This window comes from Dermacentor albipictus, chromosome 2 (assembly GCF_038994185.2).
Source record: "Dermacentor albipictus isolate Rhodes 1998 colony chromosome 2, USDA_Dalb.pri_finalv2, whole genome shotgun sequence".
NCBI lineage: Eukaryota > Metazoa > Arthropoda > Arachnida > Ixodida > Ixodidae > Dermacentor > Dermacentor albipictus.
In genome coordinates, this window is record NC_091822.1 from 150,657,400 (window position 1) to 150,678,069 (window position 20,670).

Below are 20,670 nucleotides of genomic sequence, written 5' to 3' on the forward strand. Positions count from 1 at the left end.
CCCTCCTGCATGAAGTGCTCATAGGCTGGGCCCGTGTGCCGTGCATTGGGTGCACGTTACAGAATCCCAGGGTAGTCGAAATTAATCCGCAGTCCTCCCCCCTACGGCGTGCCTCATAATCAGATCGTGGTACTCGCACGTAAAACCCCAGAATCATTCACCAATCGATCAGGCGACACTAAGGAAGCGGTCGTATGCGGAATCAAAACTTCTGCGACCGCCGCGGTAGGTAGCTCGACGGCTGTGGAATTTGCTCGAGGTCGTGGGTACAATCCCGACCACGGCAGCCGACGGCAGAGAAATACGTGAGCGCTAGTGCACTAAAGATTTAGGCGGACGTTAAAGAACACCAGGGTGTCAAAGTTAATCCGGACTCCGCCACTATGGCGTGCCTCGTAATCCGATCGCGGTTCTGGCACGATAATTTCTATCTAGTTGGGGTACCAATGAACGTTAAACTTTAGTTCAGTTAAAGCTTGACACTTCTACCACCACGCGATGTGCCATGAGAGTGAATGATAATGCTCGACCATCTCGGAGATCATGAACAACGGCGCACAACGCCTCAAGCAAACACGTCTCCCTGTGTGTTTGTTCCCTGTACTACGCATGCGAAAAGCAGTCGTGCGCCCAAGGCAATGTTTAACATCGACTCACCACTCTCGTATTGGTATTAGTCATCACCGCTCATTATGGTCAATCAAAGCAACATCATAGTGAGCTTCGCTTACATCGATTCCCACGGTGCGTAGGATCCGCATATTATTTTCCCCCGCCTGTCATGCAGAGTAACGAAAACGTGCTACGGGCGTTACCCCCAACGAACGAACGTCAAAGCACCCCTATTCCGCGGTGAACGCAGGCTCTCCAGAATGCGTGGGCAAGTTTCAAAACGTAGGCGTGTGCCGAAATGTCGCAAGGCTTCCTCCATGAGGTCTGCCCTCTATAATGCACCGCGTTTGCTACGCCCTGGGTGCGAGAAAGTTCAAATGGTCGCGTGAACGCGAGAAGGTTATGACACCCGCTGTAACGTCTTCATGTCTACTGCTACTACTGGCAATTGCAGACAAGGGGGTAATCTACCTTAGAACGCAGAGTCCTTACCCGGCCGCGGTAGAGCCCGGCGGCTAATGGCCTTCCGCAACTTGAGATCGAGGTCGCAGGCGCGATCCTGGCCGCGGTGGCCGCATTTTTTAAGGCGGCGAAAGGCAAAAAAAAAAAGGGGGGGGGGGGGGGGCTCGTGTACTAGGATTTAAGCAGACGTTAAAGAACCCCGGAGCTAAAAAAAAAAAACCGGAGAATCGATCCAAAGCCCCCGCCCCCTCCCACGGCGTGCCGCAATCACATAGTGGTTTTGGCACATAAAGCCCGAGAATTTAACTTAATTTTTAATGCGCAGTTTAAGTGCAGCGAACGAGTGTACCGGACAACACAAAGGCGCGGCAACAAAACGTGAGGGTTGCTTTATCATTTTTTTTTTCTTTTCTCGATGACTCGGCCTATTCCAAGCTACGATGCTCGCCAGCACAGGCTACGGACGGCTAGAAGCGCCCTTACGAGGACGCGACAGAACGTGTCGGCAGCGTAAAATGTCCGCCGCCTGACTTTGCCTCGAAGGCAAAGAAAAGAGTCAGCTTACGTTTCCAGCCGGTCTACTTTAGTGGGTCGGCAAACGCGGAAGTAGCCGCAATACGGCCACTATCCTTTTTTTTTTTCTTTAACCAAACCGAGTGCCCGCACGGAAATGCGCGAAGTCCCTGCACTACGGAAATATGTATAAAAAAAGAGGGTTTTTTTTTTTTTTTTTAAGATAACGCTCCAAAGATTCACTAAGTTCGCGATGCTCCACACAACCGGCTGCCCGCCATCACACGTGTTGAATAAAACTAACGAAACGAGAACAAAGAAAGAGAAAAAAGCGCCCACAAAAAAAAAAGAATGTGAATGCGCGTATCGGGCGCATTCAACAGGTGGGAGGTCACATAGCGTTATTTAAAACGGCCGTTGTTGAGGTTAAAACGGCCGCGCTTGAGGTCCGCCAGATGCGCAGCGCCGTGAACAAGTTTTGAACAGCAACAGGGACGAAAAAAATAACCAGAGGATTCACACAGAATTACACGTCAGCACAATGCCCGAGCAAAGCAGGAGACGCGGGCGAGGCAACCAGGTATAATAATTATACCCTTACAGGGGCTTACCTAACGACAGCCGATTTATGCAAACTAGCGCTAGTTTTCCGCGAATTACAGAACCAGTCGGGCAGCTTTCCGCGGGGAAAAGAAAAAAAAACGCACGCGCACTCCTTGGAAACGGTTAACGGCCAGGGAAATCGGAACTATAGCTCCACCGCAACAATGTGTCCAGACGGCAATCAAATAAATAATACATTACGTTTGAAGTTGCGGAAACTACGCGACGCGAAGCCGGAATAACTTTATGACTACCTGTTTCTCTATCGTTCACGCCAAAACTGCACGTTTCTTTAATTATTATTATTATTATTCTCTCATTCCGCCCATCCGGCGGTGACACGGCCACCGAAGGCGGGAACGACTCGACCAGGAATTGGGCGTCGTCGATTTCAGGCGTGACGCAAGCGCCTTAGCTTGCTGCAAGGAACGAGGAAAACCTGGGCCGTTCCCCCCTCCGCCGACTGTCATCGCGCCAATGGAGAGAGAGAAAAAAGAACTGGTGAGCCAAGCGTTTCTCTCGACCAGGCTTCAATTAGACCTGCGAGCAGAACGAGTTTTGCTGGCAGCGAAGCGCGGTAATACAGTCGGTATGCAAGAAAGCCCCGGTACAATATAATAACGGCTGCACCCGCGTAAAAGCGGCACCCAGAACTTTAAAAAGAAATCCCTCAAAAGTATATTTAAAAAGTACCCGTTGCATAAGTCGCACCCTTGATTTTCTTTAGAAGGTTGGAAGTGTTATCTGTTGTGTGGTGCGAGACTTCCAGTAATTTTTTTTATTTATTTTTTTTTAAAATTCGGTGGCAAAACAACGCAGCCGTGTCGAGTTTCGTCCCGAGTTTCCGGCGCCTACAGGTAGGCAAAAGCATAGCCTCCGAGACGCTGCCGCCGCTGGTCTGTGGGGCGTCACCATTTATTCCAACCGGCAAGTGACGCGCCACGGGAATGGCCAATAATAGCCAGAGCCACTACAAGCGAGCACTGTAGTTCAATGAAGGCAAGTACCACCGAAAACATTTAAGAATAAAAAAGAAATAGTCTCCTCCGTTTAACCCCAATCTGAATATGAACCCCAAATCTTGGGGGAAAAATCCACGGCCATTACACGAGTATATACAATATCTTAATTTTGGATATGTGCCGCTTGAAGGAGAATCGATCTTTTCTTCTTTTTTTTTTTCTCCTACGCGACACAGGAAATGTCAGCATTCCAACAGCAATCGCCACTTTTAAGACAAGCAGACGCCCAACCGCGAGATTAGTGCAAATGTACAACACGCACCACAGTTTCAACAGAAACTAACCCTCTAACGCAAGTCCCCCTCAACGCAAGTTTTTACGATTGGAGAAGGACAATCTCACGAATGGAAAACATTAACACCGGTTTTGCCGATGCAAACAGGAAACCCACAAACAGGAAACCCCGAAGCAGAACCACCTGCTACAGGAAAACATCCGCATTTACCCATAATGACAATTCGATGCGAAGACCAAATCGAACAGGACCGTAGCCAATTCGATATCCGACGTGGAATAGTCGCGCGCCCCTAAAACGCGCCCACCACTCCGCAGTTCGCGAGAACCCACTCGACGGCGGGTAAAATGCTGCGGCCTCCCTCGACGAGTTTCGGTGCCAACGAACGAACTACTGCCCACGCACTTACATTTCAATTGAATTTTCGCTTCGATTGCCGGGTGCGTAGGTGGAATACGCAAATACAAAAGGCAACACGTCGCAGACTGGCAGCGCTCAGCTATTTTCGGAATCCTGAAATTGGTTGCTGTCTTAGCGCAAACCTTGCCAATCCAGCCTCAGAGCCTGGATGATCTACGGAGAGGTAGGGCGCCATTTAACTATGAAAAAAAAAAAAAGTTCGCCGAAGTGACGTCAAAGTCGACGAGACCTTCTGCAGGACAAGCAACTGCCCGATTTACTAAAAATCGCCAATTTCTAAAGGTGTCAACGCGAAGAATTAAATGGACACTAAGGCGAAACAATAAATCAGTTTATACTCACAAATCATTGTTTGAGAACTCTGCAGGCAGTCATTACAACTTGGCAGTTGTAAGTATCCGTGACCACCTCCCACCCGCCCCTTCCCCAGACACAAAAGGATCGCAAAACTGCAGCGCTTGCCTTCCTACTAACACGCTACAGCCCAGGGGCGAGAGAGATTGGGAGAGGGTGTATAGGTAGGGAGAGGACACAGAATGGGTACAACCGTCGTAGCCACGAAACGAGTGAATGACAGCCTTGCCACTCTTCGCTCTCAGTTCTCATACATTGGGGGAAGGGGGAAGTACAGGGAAAAAGGTGACGTATAATAAGGCAAGGAAACAATGCTACTACTGGACACGACAGCGGACAGCTGGATGACATCAAAATCAAGGTTCCGTGCAGTACGTCCCTGCTATTTCTGAAAGATAAAACACCGCGCAAATTCCTGAAGCGGACAACTGTTGCAGGGCCTGCAGAAGCATAGGCGCATTAAAGCACCGTAGCGTCCAGGCGACATCGCGGAAGCGGTCGCGCGCCAAATCAAAATAATGTGCCCTCCGTGGTAGCTTTGCGGCAATGGCATTGCTCGAGGTCGCGAATTCGATCCGGACCGCGACCAAAAATCAAGGACGCTCGTGTACTCATGCTGACTTCCAACGGCAAATCGCGAGCGCTCGGCCGAATCACGAACGGAGCGCGTAGTTACGACTGAAATCGCTCTCGTCAAATCTGCGAAGGGAATGGGTGCTCTCTCGCAGGAGCACCCAGTACAGGGAATTCAAGCGCGAGGGCGCTAGACTCGAAGTGGATCGGGTAGGCCACATCATCACCATCATCATCTGGGTCATACTGGCATTCCGTGCGTTTTTCTTCCTTGTAGGAAGAATGATCATTGGACTTGGGAACTTGTAGTGTCCGAGTCGGAGCTGTCACTATCCAGGAGCGAGAACAGAAACGCACGGCGTGACGTGGAGTCCGCGTCGTCCGTAGCTGCCCGCGACCGGAAACAAGCGCCCGTGACAGGAAGCAGAGGCGGGTAAAGGAAACACGTCACGCGGACTTCCGGTCAAATCTGCCGATTTCGGCGGAGCGAAAATTTTTGCTCCGCGGAGCCATTGGAACACACAACTCACGCTCTCATTCTGCCAATGGAATAGGATTGCTCCATACAAAGCAGAAAAACTTGATTTGGATCAACCACTGGCAATCAACATTAAGTTCAGATGCTCGTTAAAGAAACCCGGGGGGGGGGGGTCAAAATGAATCCGTGGTCCGTCACTACGGCGTGCCTTATAATCCGATTGTGGTTATGGCACGCACAGCCCTACAATTAAAATAAGTTCGGCACTTCTGTCACGATCCCATGTGCCATGCGAGACAATACCAACTTTCCCCGCAGCTGATGAATCAATGGCGCAAAACAACGCCTCAAGCAAACACATATCGCCGTGTGCCCTTTGTACAACGCAAACAGCAGCGGTGCACGCAAGGTAACGTTTACGATCGACTCGCCACTCTCGCATTGTACTAAACGCTGGAAAAATCAAACATCAGCCGTCGAGATCACCGCCAATTATCGTTAATCAAATAAAACAACACACACGAAACAACACAGAAGGCTTCGCTTGCGTCGATTCCCACTGTTCGCGGGATACGCACAATTTGTTTTGTTTCTCAGGTCAGCGTAGAGCGAGGCGTCTGGCAGTCATTTTGTAGCACCAACGTTCTCACTCCTAAAATAATTACACGCAATAAGCGCCCATCTGCGCGCTTATTATAGTTATTACGCGTGCGGCAACTGCGATGGCGCCGCCCGGCGGACTAAAAGCGCAACCGCGCGATACTTATCTCCTAGTGCAGAGTCATCCAGCGAGAACAATGACGCGACACAATCAGCGCTCTGTATCTTTATCTGGCCGGCTCGGCTTGTTTCTACCTTTCTATGTTGCGCTGTACCAGTTTTAGAATGCAATACCAACTCGCCCAATCCTCAACGCTAGAGAACAAAAAAAAAAAACGTTTTTAAGGTGCACAGATTAAAGAACGAGTCACAAGATGGCGCTACTGCAACACGCGCACACAAACACACGCTATCTCCACCGAAAAGTTTAGACTAATGGGGTCGACGGCCCGGCTTTCTGCCGTCTAGATAGCGGCGTCGCCTCGACGACTTTGCTATGACTAACAGCACGTGCCTGACACAGTCCGGAGAGTACAACGCAAAAATGGCGGCCCCCATCCTGACCTTGTGCGAGAAGGCACGTGACGTGAGCACGGTTGGAAGGAAAATCCACAACACGTCGTAGCACACACCGAGTATCGGAAATGAATATCACAACACGCGGGGGGAGGGGAGGGGGAGAGAAGGGTACGACAGTGACTTAAAAAGCTGAAAACAGTTAAGAAACAGCAGAATGTCGGACAGACGGCCCTTACTTTTCCACGTTCCAGCGGCTTGGGTTTCTACGGGCGCAGCCGATGACGACGAAGGTGCCGAGCTCCAACCCTGCCTGGCGTTTCGCTTCTTGCGCACCATTTTGAGCTACCACCTTCACCCTTTCTCGAACGGCGCCTCGACGTTCGCGAAGCTGGCACTACAGAAGCGGCCGCACCTGACGACAACACACACACTTGCACGTGGCCCAGCAGCCCAGCCGACAGCGGTCGGGTGCTCCAGCGGCCCAGCAGCGACTCGGCGTTTCCCGCAATAAGCCTAGGCACCAGCCCCGTATCATCAATAGGTGGCGCTTTCTGATCACTGCGGCGCTGTCCAATCAGCGAGGAGATGGCGTGACGGAGGTAGACACGTCATTCCGAAAGAAACACTCTGCAGTGAAGCGTGACAAAAATGCGTCGAATCATGCACAAAAGGAGAAATCCGTGGCCCGGCTGCCCACGTTCGTATCTCCGAACCGATGAACAAAAGCGCAGGGGATGGGCGGGTGGGACAAGGCGATTCGAAGAGTTTCTTTATGAAAGATATCCCATCCTTTGCTATCCCCCCCACCCGGCGTTCTTCGTCAGATAGGTTCATTCAAAATAACTCGACGAGTCATACAGAGAGAGAGCAGATGTGGTTCGTGTTGAGAAAGGAAATGTTGTCGCTATCTTCAGCAGCCCTTGAGGGAGCACGGCTTGGCGCAGATACAGACCGGCCGGAAGCCGTCCACCGCAGTTTGTCGAGCTGACCCTATCCGACGCGCCCTTCCATACGACAAGGCAGCGTTTACACGAACTCGACGACCGTATTTCAGGTAAGGCTTGTCGGTGGGCTAGTAAATAGGTCGCGATTCATAGTGAACAAACGTAGACAAACTAGATGCAAGTATGGCGTCACTGACGCTGCCTGAAAAAGACAAAATGTATCTTGGTGTGTATGTTCAGAGGAAATTATGGACATCCCACGCACTGCTAAGGCTTGTCGGTGGGCTAGTAAGTAGGTTGCGATTCATAGCGAACAACCGTGGACAAACTAGATGCAAGTATGGCGTCACTGACGCTGCCCGAGACAAAATGTATCTTGGTGTGTATGTTCAGAGGAAAACATTATGCATATCCCACGCACAGTGGGAATCGACGTAAGCGAAGCTTTCCGTGCTGGATGCTTTGAGTGACGATACTTAGCGGCGATGTCGACGGCTAAAGGGTTATTTCTTTAACGTTTAGTCTAACAGTAGTAGTGAGTTGATGTCAAACATTACCTCGCATGCATCACTGCTGTTTGTCCGCGTAGTACACGGAACACACAGGGAGAGATGTTTGCTTGAGGCGTTGTGAGCCGTATTTCACAACCTCCGAGAGGGTTGAGCATTGTCATTACCTCACATGGCGCGCGTCGCATCGTGAAAAAACTAGTTGAATCATGGGGCTGTAAACGTCGAACCCACGATGGGATTATGAGGCACGCCGTAGTGGCAGACTACGGTTTAATTCTGACGCCACCTCCCCCTCCCCCTCCGTGGGGTTTCGTAACGAGCACCTCAACCCGATTAAACGAACGTTCCTGTATTTCGCCCAGCGTCGAAATGTTGCTTTCCGCGGCCGGAATCGAATCCGCGACTTCGAGCACTGCCACAGCCGTCAAGCTACCGCGGCGGACACATAAGCGCTTATTCGACGTGCGACAACTTCCGTGGTGCCGCACAGGCCCCAAGCTGTCTTCTTGGAAGTTTTCTGATTGATTTCTTGGAAATTTAGGAAGTCGCAGTAATGCCACGAGCACGTACGAGGCCAGAAGCTCGTGCAAATATCAGACAATTGCACGTGCTACTTATCTTTACCACAGTGCAGCTGAGCGACGATGATTCATTGCCGTCCCCCTTCGAAACGGGGCGGTTAACAAATGGTCGCGAAGCACGCTTGAACTAATCGAGTAATCTATAGTCTTATCAGTCCAGCATTTTTTTTTTTGTCTCTCCTTAATCGTTTCTCCGTCTTCCTTAAAACCTCGGTACGAATCTACTACGTCTGTAACGGATCCGCCCCTATCAATTTCTTCCCTTCGTTTTTTTGGGGTCGCAGCCACAGAGCCCTCTCCATCTACACTCTTAGGCAAAGTTACACCCTTTGGGATGTATCTCTGCCACACAACGATAATCGTCATCTGCCTTGCTTGCGTTTCCTTTCTTGAAAACGCCGCGCCCGCTACTTTCCAGTCGGCATTGCTATGTCACGCTGATAACGCGCATGCCGTTCGTTACCGGAAAGTACCGGGCTCGCCGCGTTAAAGAAAGGAAATGCGGACAAGACAGATGACGATTACCGTTGCGTGGCAAAAGGGCGTAACTTTGCTTAAGAGTGTAGTAATTTTCTCTTATAGGAAGATCCGCGTATAGAAACACAAAAAGAACAGCAGATGCGTCAAACGCGGAGCGGTGCGCATTTTTGAGTGGGGCCTCTCTCTCTAGTGGCCGAGACCATAAGTGAGGGAGGAGATAGAAACAAAATGGGGGGTGGAAGAGGGGGGGAGGTCCAAGGTTGAGGCCCCGCGACGCGCGGAACTCATGGTAGCGACGGCGTCGGAAACAACAGAAGCCAACAGCAGCAGCAGCACGCGGCCGCCGCGTTTCCGCGTGCCGCCCGCATTCGTGACCGTCATCCACTCGTCCTATACGCACTTTGTACAAAGCACATGCGCCGCAGACAGCCGACACAGTACATGCATGCAGACTTTCGTGCGCGCTTGATCCTTGAGAGCTTGCGACGAGGAGAACGGGGGATGGGGGGAGGATCCATAATGCTGCAGCTGCGATATGCCCCGAGTTTCACGCGGAGTGGAGAAGAAGAAAAAAAAAAGCGATTCATCAACAAAGGCGTGCGAGAGGCGCTGCATGCACGTACAAAGCCGAGTGCCTCCCTGCAGCCACCGCACACCACCAGCTGCCGCGCGAGAAATCGCGCTCGCTCAAGGCTGTGACATTTCGGGCCAGTTGGGCACGGATCCGTAGTCGCGAAAGTTAAGGGCGAGCCCCACCGACGAAAGGAAAAAGAATCTGTGGTGTCAACAGATTCGCGGATTCACTGCGAGTCGCACTATGTCACCGCTAGCGCAAAGCATGCCGATAAGAGTACTTAGCGGGCTGAAGGAAAACGTAGGTAATAAGCTTGCTGTGTTTACACACACACACACACTGCCAAATCCGCTCAAATCAAGAAGACAGCGAGATAATTCTAAAAATAAAATTCTGCAATAGGAGCACGGTTTAACAGTAGAGCGATAACGAAGCGAAAGGTTGGGGAGCGAAAAAGAAAAAAAAGAATGGATACACAGCACGCGTATACGTGTTTCACGGGTCAACGTTAGACCCGGCGCGGGGCTAATGTAGTGAACTACGCGGTACAGTAAGGGCTTTTTTTTTTTTTTAACCACACCCGCGTTTGGAAGCTTCTCTTAAGGTGAAGTGCGGAGCCCCGTTGCGCCGTTTCATCCAATATCACCGTCGCTCTAAGGAACCCCCCGTGCGCGCCACCGGTGGGTGCGATTTGCCGAATCCGCCCCTTATTAAAACATTTCAAGCGATCATATACGCGCCGAGAAAGTTCGCGTCACGCACGGTCTAACGTCATTTCGCACCTCCGCCGCCGGACCCCGCGTCAAACGCCGCGACGCAGCAGCAACAGCAAAGTATACGTCCCGGGGACAAGCGCAACGAACCGCAGGCGTGGTTGACGCAACGCCCCCACCACGTGCCACCGCGCATCAATCAGCAGCGCCGTCACGAGGCGACAGCGCGCGCACTTTGCGGGCTTCGTTGTGAAACGGGGAGGGCAGCGGTATACACGCCACACCAACGCGGAACGCCACGCGGACGCTTCGTGCGTTCACGTCATAGAGTTTCTCACTACATTACCTAGAGGAAAATCTGGCGCTGCTGCGCTGTGGTATGCATGGGAATGCCGGTATATTGTGGATTCGGATTGGCATCGTTCTCGTAGAGACACGACACCTTGAAGACGCGCTTGGCAAGTAGCGTTCCGTCTGTCACAATGATTCATTTTCTACTAGAACAGCACGTGAAAAGCTGTTTTAGCTTTATTATTACGCGAAAACATATTTTGTTTAACTATGAGAACTTGTTATTGTGTGTACGACTACATGTTACGTAAAAAGTATCAGCGGGCCGCTAAAGTTGGAGGACAGACGACAAGCTTCGCGCTCGCTTTGAAACAGTTGGTCGTCTGTTCTTGCTTTTCTTCGCTTGGTTATGCATCGTGGGTGAGTAAAGATGTAATATGCGTGAATGGAAACATTTTATGAAGATTTTACTTTGAGAACGCGTTATTTGCGTAGCCATATCCACGTTTTAGACGAAGCCTCTTACAACACCAGCCAACACGAGCCTCGCACACACATATCCCGTCATTCCCATGACGGCACGGTGCCCCCTTAAGAAACTCCCATAGACGGTGGCGCCAGATTACCCTCTAGGTGTTATAGTGAGAAACTCTATGGTTCACGTTGGGGAGAAAAGCAGACGAGAACTACATCATCATCATCAGCCTGGTTACGCTCACTGCAGGGCAAAGGCCTCTCCCATACTTCTCCAACTACCCCTGTCACGTACTAATTGTGGCCATGTTGTACCTGCGAACTTCTTTAATCTCATCCGCCCACCTAACTTTCTGCCGCCCTCTGCTACGCTTCCCTTCCCTTAGAACGAGAACCACAGTGTGACGAATTGTGAACCCTACTGTGCCGCTTGATTGAAATGGGCCAGAAACATGCGCTTCCGTCGGCAATTATCGAGAGAATTTAAAAAAAAAGACGCACGGAATGCCACCTAATGAGGTTTTAAATAAACGTATCTGGAGTGCCTGTACCAGCAGATTCGTGTCAGTCGAAATGAGGCCACCCGCTTGCCCGTAGTTCACATATGTATTACAGCAGCTGCTCCAGACGGAGTCCACTCGTAACTCGAGTGCTTTTTGTTCCGTTAATGTAAACGCCGGGATAATTACAGAAATAAAAGCTCCGTTTTATTTTATTTCTGGCTACAAATATTAGCTTCGGTCGTGATGTGACGTCACCTTTCGCGTGACGTGCCAAGACGTTCAAAACGAACTTCATCGCAAAAACTAGCGACACGGAGCTGCACGCCGAGCAGTAATCCGTACGAAAGAACCAGAAACTTTAATCCCTCGGGAAGCGAGACGAAAGCGCCTCCTATGACAGTTTTTCGATTTCTTTAGTAAGATTCCCCACTTTACTTTCACGGCATCGTCTCATTCCAGAACTCTTTTCTACACCCTCCCCCCCACCACCCCAGACATCCACGGTGCAAACGTTTTTCTTATCGGAGCCGAGGCAGCCGACTCGCGCTCTACCCAAATCACTGCCACGCTCCGTATGAATGGCGCCGAAGCGAAAACGCTCGCTGCACCGGATACCAGTGCTACCCCAGTCGCTTCTCCCTTCCCGGGAGCCACGGCAGCAGCAGACGGCTCGGAGTGGAATGCCAGACGCAAAATGGCGGACGCAATAAATCCGCGTAGCAATGCGGAGGCAATGTGTTTGCCCGAGGGCAGAACACGCTTAAGTAATGCCTCACCGCATCACAGTGAAAAACGACGCATTGTCGAAGGAGATAACTATGCAGACGCAATGATAATTGCAAAATCGGCAAAGCGAGCTTCTCCGCGCATCTCGTCTGACCTAACCGAGATGGCGGCAGGGTGGAATCGCGGATATTAAGGAGCCATGTAATCACTTCGGTTCACTTGGGCGTTCAAAACGCGCCCTTCGGCTTCAACAATGCTATACTAGCGGGGGGGAGGGAGGGGGGGGGGGGCTGGGCTGTCTTAGGAAACTGGGGTAACTTATGCGCGTGGGCAAAATCCTGCTCACGGAATTACGCACGCAGCGCATTTCTCGTGGTATGGATCGCGAGTTCAAATCTTGTCTAAATCTCCGCATTCATAAGACAAATTTAAAAAAAAGCGTGCTTAGCACGTCGCAAGTATAACTTTCGCGCCTCGTGCTCTTTCACTGCTAGTTTCACTCGCACTTCTTGCTTGGCGTGTAACGCCCAATCAGTACAGAATTTAGGTGGACAAGAGAGTAAAATGCTCATGAAAACTTCGCTTTGAACGAGACTGGTGGACTGAACGTTCCTTCCACTAAGAAACTAACAAATATTAACGAAAACGTTCATTACAACTTGCGCATAGAAAGAAGGAGAAATCAAGTGCTGCAAGGACAGACAGACTCCACACGTATGCTGTCTGAAAACCCGCATCAAAAATGGGGAATCTTGATAATAAAGCTTCGGGAGTAACTGACATCTGATTTTCTTTCACACCACCGAAAAAAAAGTATTCGCAAGTGGATGAGAACTATCGCACCCAATGAAGCATGGAGCGTGGTAAAGACAAAGATTGCCCATTATGCCTACAGGCTGATAGACATTAAGGAAGCACCAGTCGCGTCTAATGCAACAAACAGCACGTATATAAAGCTTTCCAACTTGCAGTCGTGACATCCAAAGGTATCCTGAGCAAATAGATTCTTAACAGGTAGTTATTGTTATGAACTTCAACCGCTGCACCACGATAACGGCTTTGTGGTCCCGTAGCGCTCGTCACCCGTTTCGTGACAGAGCGTTGGTAGCGAAGACTCCGAGCCTGGCGTCGATGAGAATAACAAAAGGGACTTTATACATTATATACAGGTTATCATACAGGACATAAACGGATCGGCACTGGGGCCGAGAGCTCACACAAACGCGACTGTTCTCGCACGACGGCGTCCGGCGAAAACGCGTGACACATCTCACCCCAGTCGGGAGCGACCCTCTCTCCAGGTGGGGTCGGCGGATCCTGTTTTCGAGCGGCGTGTCTCTGCTTTTATAATCCCCGAGGCCCATTGTCACTCAACCGGCCCAATACAAAGTCAGCACACGACGGTCGTCCGAGGGGTCCAACCAGCGACCGCGCTGGCCACCCGGTTCAAAGTTCGCGCGCGCGGTGACCTCCAGGCAAGGGAGGTGCGGCGCCGGGCCGTCGGGCACACGCGGACACGTCAAAACACGCTGCTCCGCCGAGGCTTCTCCCGCACGAAGGCGCAGCATCTTGACTTGTGAAGGGAGAATTATGGCGCTCGCAGGATAGATTCTGCATCTTGCAGATTCGGGATCCGGGCTTGTGGTAATGGCACAACATTATTTACGCTTCTGAAAAGTGACAGTGCAACCCTACTGCAAAATCCCATGCCCAATAATCCTATATGAAACACACAGCATCCTACATATAATATGCATGCTCTTATACGTCATATTGGTTTATTGCATATGAAAGTTACGCAACATTGTTTTTTTATGGAAGCACTGAAATGCACCAAACAAGCATCACAGTTGCCTGCAGTTTTCTAGGAATGAAAACAGATATTCAGATTCCAATGACTGCAAAATCGACTGAAAACCATGCTATACAATGCTCGAAGCAATAAGACGACCCCTTTCCAGCAAAGTAATGGCGACAACGAAAACGCAGCGAACTCGAATTCCTCACTGTACTGCCAGAAAGTGACGAAATACCTCTAAGCCAGGCACTCAAGTGCAAATGCAGGTATACCTTAGTGCAAAAATAAAAGTAAGATTGCACAGATGGGACGACTGTAGACATCCTTATCTGCTGTCGCACAGCCTTGAAATTGTGCCGATCTCCAACCTCGGTCACATGATGCAAGGCGTACCCCTCTGCAAATTACACGAGCATTTGGAATATTTCCAGCTTGCCCCACATAGGGACCGAGGAAGGATTCTTGCTTGATGTATGTTTAATGCAAAAATTTCCACAAAATGTGCACAGAACCTCCTGATGCGCTTTACGCACGAGGTAGACAGAAACAATATGCACGCATTAACCTTTGTAGTTTCGCTTAACAAGTAAACACATCAAAAACAGTAGTTTGAAATCTTCTGCAAGCTCCTTCCCAGTTACACTGACAAGATGTGCACTGCCAGCCATGTACATTTACATTTCCTAATACTCGTAGCTAGAATGTTTTGAAGAGTGGTCTAATATGCACTGTCGGAATCAGACAGCCCTCGTCTTTTTCAAGGCAGATATCTCTACATATCCTGTCAAAAGTGCAATTTAAATCCACTAAAGCACTAAGAGCACGCAAGATGGGACTAACGCTGTGAATGATTAGCCCTCTATGGACGAGGAAAACAAAATTTTTTGCATGTAGACATTCAGTATCAAGTACAGAGTTTCTGTCTAAATATCTTCTGCCAGCACCGAATGACAGGCAGCAAGCGTCATTTGTTGGCTTAAAGCAGGAACGCAAAACAAGGGAGAATAACTTTCGCATGAGACTGGCTTTCTTTTGAGAGAACAGACCGATGCAAGATCTCCGGTTGCAGTTGTATCTCGGACGTAATGTAAAACAAATGCAATGCATACCTATGGTTCACACTTGATGAGAACTGTCTGTACAAATTCAAAACTAAGCCATAGGTGGCTCAGGGTGAAAGACGCTTCTAGTTTATACTGCCTGGTGTTGTGCTCTGCAAGCTTCTGCAAGATACCTTTCCTTTTAGTTGATTGTGCTTATTTTCGGTGTATCTTACACGTATGGAAAATTACTAGTATCTGTATGTGTCGTCCTTGAAGGGTTTACCAAAACAGTGGTGCTTCATCTCAATCAAGTTCAATCTCAACACACTCAAGCACACGGAGAAGCACAAGAGCTACATGCCAAGAATATTATAGGGGAACCTGGCATTAGTGCCTGAATGTGCCACAAAAACAGGACAGCGGTCAAGCCAGTACAGTAATGACAACCAGCCTCATTGATTTAGTCTCCTGGCTTCGAGAACTGTTCTGTGTTTACTTTAAAGGAACACAAAACGTAAATTATTTCACCTGTATAATAAATTAGTTTTCTACAATACCAGAAACCACTCCAAGCACAAGACACTTGGTAAGCCAGAAAAGAGCGCAAAAAACTTGTAGGATGCTGAAGCTTTGCCTGCAAGAGCGGAACGTGATGGTATTCAAATGTCCCTGACTGCTCCTCGCGCCTTCCAGCAACTACAGCTTATGTAACCTTAATGTTTACCTGGGAACACTGGCAGCAAACGCTATGCACAAAGGCAAGCTTTCTGACAGAAACACGGCCTCTTGCGTGCACCGATCACGGAGGTAGTGCACAGCCGCATCAAAAAAATACTTGCACGATTAGCAGGTTTCTGTTATTGTTTCGCACTTTTGATATTCAGGTCTGCGAAGATTTACCATAAAAGGCATGTGCTGTCAGTGCTGTTTCATGACATGCACATGCGGGCTGTCATTCTCAATATTCCTAGGAATAACTTTGTCAGGAATCTAAGACAAGGTATAGTGAACTTTAGTGATAGAATGGCGTAGCACAATACAACCTGCATATAGCATATGTCATACAGCAAGGCATGGCATATACATATGCCTAAATATATACAGGAATCTTCATTCGTGGGGATGCCGGCGTCAGACACCAACACCAGATTAGCGACACGGGGCCCTTAATGCTTTCACATTAAAAGGAAGGTTGGGTGACACCCCCAACGCTGGAATTCCTGCGCCAGCTCCCAGTCACATTATAGGTTTTGACAGTCTGCTAGCGCCTAGGCGGCCAGGTAGCCAAGGCAGCTCAAATACAGAAAGAATACTCTCGATACCCATGACGCAACACTGACATAGCAGTGTGGGGATTTCCGCATTCATTTTCTCACTTAATAATCAACCTACTATCATGAAATAAACGAAAATGTTTTTAAACGATACTTAATCAGTCTAAACTAATAAGTGTTTGTCTAGTGTCCCTTCAAATGGGTGCAGCAGGCAGAAATTTAGTCTAGCTGCCAACTTAAGCATAGCATGGGGAATCAGTTGCTCTAATATACACAAAATAATTGTACTTTTTAAATGCAACTAGTACAAAGATCACAGCAAGTGGCTTCGTGGTGTTTATTCTTCCGCCCAACTCTTTCCACAGAACAGAAATTGGATATGCTGGCCCCACAATATCAAAAACTGCCGACGTTCGTCAGTCAGCCCAATGCTGTGGTCACAAGCTACACCATGAGAATGTCGTCAAAGCTGGACCAACCATTCTTTCCAACCACATTCTGTGCCTCTCCACATTTGACACCAGGGCCAGTACAATGTTAGGACTCCTACCACTCAATCCTATTCATTAAAAATCGACCGTTCAAAACCTGCTGACCCCGGTGATGTATATGCTGCTCTACTCAAACTAACGGCAAAGCAAAAATATATATATTGCGATAGAACCGTTATATTAGCCCAGCGAAGACTAGTCCTGCTGTCACATCTCTCAAAGCAGAGTACCACTATTATCCTCCATCGAGCTCCTCATTCCCTCAGCTTTCAATCAAACAATCACAGCGTGGGACGTGACAGCTGCACATGGCTGACTGATCCGTGCATCAGTGGTTTCTGATACTAAGTAGCGACAACCTCCAATATTCGTAATGTGCAGATGAGACGTGCTCAACACACCTAAGGCTGCAACCCAATTGGCATGTTTTGTTTGTTTCTTTTTGGTCAGAGTTAATCATTTGTTTCATGTTCTAGAAATTGAAGCCTGCCTCATATCATAATTACAGGTTTGGCAGCTATAAAAAAAATGGGGAAAGAAAAAATTCTGGCAGAATGCTCTTTTAAGCTTCTTGTAACTAATCCGTCGTTCAATATTCAGTCTATGGGAAACAGCCTTATTTCCCACCTTTTCAGTCATCCAACTGTTCTTACACCATAAGGTGTTTTGGAACAAATATAATTACCGATGATGCAAATACTGCAAATACTACAGCTCAAACAATTTTACAGGTCTCAAAACTATGAAAATGGATTACGTATCATGAAGGGGTGACCAAATACCTAATAGCTAATCTTCCTTTGCCCTCAATAAAGCTTTAAATGTAGAGGCATACTTCAATCCCACAAAAGAGCAACATTCAGTTAATTGCCGATTATTTGAGGTAAACGCACACCCATTGTCCAAAGAAATGTTTTGAAAACACTACACCAACATTACGGCAGGGACCAGTTGTTTAAAACAAACCTTATACCCCTGTCGCACTGATCGTTTTAATGTCATTCGAATTAAATGGCATTAGCATTGAATGACATTATTCAGCTGCTACACAGTGAAATTTAATGCCATCAGCACCGAATGACTTTTGCAATTGAATAAGTTCAAGAAACTCATTCAGTTTCGCACTCGTAGCGCATGTGTACTCTCAACCCCAGAAACAAAGCAAAACAGGACAGAGCGTTTGCAAATTGAAAGCCGTACTCGTAAAGAAATAACTTTTCCGTGTTTTAATGGAGTTTTTACTTTAACGAGACAAAATCTGTACAACAGGCTGTCGCAAAATGTTGTTACTCTCCAGCTCAGCAGCGTCTGGCCCCCGCCCATGCCGCCGCCACTCTGCTCGTCAGCCATATTGTACACACTCGGGTGCCTGGTTGCACGTTTTGGTTTATCAGGCATCAGCAAGAACTTTATGTGCACTTATGCAAGCACTTTATACCTCCCTTGTTCTACTTTAGTCACCACGTTTTTTCGGGATGATCGCCATTGATATTTTTTGAGAGTAGCACCTCCGCGGGCGAATGACATTCGTTTCACCGAACACCACTCGATTCGAGTGATAGTAAAACGCCCAGTGTGACAGGGGTATTAACTATCTAGACTGTGAACAAGTACAGTTGCTTGGTGTAACAAAGAACACATATGCAATGCTCTGTAATAACGGGTGTTAGCCTTGCCAGTCGGCTGTCGCAGCAGTACATTGCAAGCGCTACTCAAGTGTACATGTATAATGCCATGCAGAAATGGACATGTAGACGCTAACAATGTTGCATAAAGCTTTTCAAGAATGGCTTGATGCTGTACCTTCTTAATTGAGAACACTAAGTGATGATGTGAAACGTGAAAATCATTAATACTAGAGTTCTGGAGCTTTGCAGGACTACTAAAATGGCATTTTCTACTATTATAATTTACTATACTTGCTTTTACAAATCAGTTTCAGTTTTGGCACTCATTAAGGTCGATGCATCATGGCAGTGATCCCTTCAACACTGCGAGCCCTGCCAAGGCCACACAAGCTAGAACAAACATGCACAGCACTCATTCATTTCCTTTATGATCATCATCCCATCTAGCCATAAGTCTACACAACGTCAACAAATTTTGCTCTGTGTCAAGCCGTAACGATAATGTTGATGAAATCAGTTCTGACAATTTGAGATAAACTTCAGTGTCAATTTAAAACATCTTCGAGGTTTCCCCCAATCTTCACAGCTACTTATACGCGTGTGAAGCACATGGCATAGTTAATACTTCAAAAATATGTCGGCACTCTTTAAAAACTCACACCACTTGCACAAATGGACATGCTCGATTCTCGTACAATTATCCAGCCCTGAAAAGTAGGTGATGAATTGCAGAAGGTGCGGGTACAGCATGTTTCAAGCACCTGCTCTCAAACAAACACTGAAATGCAGGCCATGACATCTGCTTGATCGAATCGTGCAGCGACTGGACATGTGCAAAAGCTTCACTGCGTTTCAGCTTACACAATGAAGTTGTGTCCTTTCCATGAATCTTTAAAGTTTTAATGTGGTACTGCACCATGAAATGATGCTCACTAGACCCAACATTGTATATCAATCGATGAGCCCTCCAAAGCACAATATGCAGTGCCCAAAATGTGCTACAGACCATTCCAGCTATGCGGGGAACATTGCTACAAGGGCTTCGAAAGATTTCGCATGAACTTTGGAGATCTTCATTGAGTGAGCACTGGCTGCGAAGTGGCTGCACCACCTCATAAAACCCCCGCACAAATGACATTATGCCTGACCCATGCTGCATAAAAAAAAAAAAATAAGCAGGGAATGCACTATTGCACGAATAATCAAGGGCTGTGGTATAGTGTCCCACATGCTACTGCGGCATGTGTGGCGAGTGAATCAAACTGGCCTTGCAGCTCTACGTAATGCCGCCAAGGGAGCAACAAATGTCCCGCCATGGCATCTAGCATGTGGAGTGCTGTCAAAAGAAACGTGTAGGCCTAGGCTTACGTTTCGGTCATGTGCAAAACTAGTACCAGAATTCTGAGACAGTTTTCTCTGCTGCTCATGAAACTCGGGCTGAAATTTTGGTTCACCATCAGCCCTACGTTTAGCAATGGCCTCTTCCAGTGGCACGTCCAATCCTACGACAAAACTTTGCCGTAGTAGTTCCGCATAATTACTACGGCAAAACTAATTCTGCTAACTGCATCGACTGTAAAAAAAAAATCATGAGCCATTCCACTCTGTGAAGGCAGATGACCAGCAAAGCTGTTTAGTGCACCACACAGAGGTGACCCAGATTATTGAACAAAGCTACGAACATATTTATTGTCCTAATCTGTCGTCGTCATGCCGATATAGGTAAGCACACATTCGCGTATCACCTCTGTTATAAAATGTGTCCATGAATGACTCATACCTGCTTAAGCAATGGCTCATACTCCTGTAAACGCAGCCTCCCCATTAAGACGGATAAGTGAAATTCTGCACTAGAATTATGTTTTTTATGAGTGCCTAATTTTGTATGGCGCCTGTGCATGTTGGTTTCCTTCTGTTTTCAACCCGAGTGTTTCATTAAACTGCTGCTAGTCCCTGCATGTGTTGTCTTCTCTCTTGTGTACACATCTTCGAAGGCTGCGTTTCGTTGTCAAGCTATGTACCAACAGGCCCAGCATCAGACTCTTCTATGGAATGATGAGTGGCAATGGAGCCAGCTGTGGAAGACGACGATGCTCGAGTCATTGCTGATGATGATAGTTTCTTTGCACGACGGAATCAGCAGTGGAAGACGACAACAGACACACAAGCCGTTGCACTAGCGCATTTGCGCAGCTGGTGCCGAGAGTGCTTTAACAGTCCTTTTTGAAAAAAGTTGTACAAAACATT

General features: G+C 48.2%; 1 protein-coding gene across 5 annotated transcripts in view; it reads right to left on the minus strand.

Moving 5' to 3' along the window:
- LOC135899836 (eukaryotic translation initiation factor 4 gamma 1-like) overlaps positions 1–20,670 on the minus strand; it is a 142,686-nt gene that overhangs the window by 113,688 nt on the left and 8,328 nt on the right. Inside the window, exon 1 of one of the 5 annotated variants that reach the window (XM_065429211.1) lies at positions 6,628–6,742. The exons of the other annotated variants lie outside the window; for them this stretch is intronic. Within the exon in view, the coding sequence (XP_065285283.1) occupies positions 6,628–6,727 (100 nt within the window). The 5' untranslated portion in view covers positions 6,728–6,742. Of the gene's footprint in view, positions 1–6,627; positions 6,743–20,670 lie in introns of those variants that run through there. 5 annotated transcript variants of the gene reach the window in all.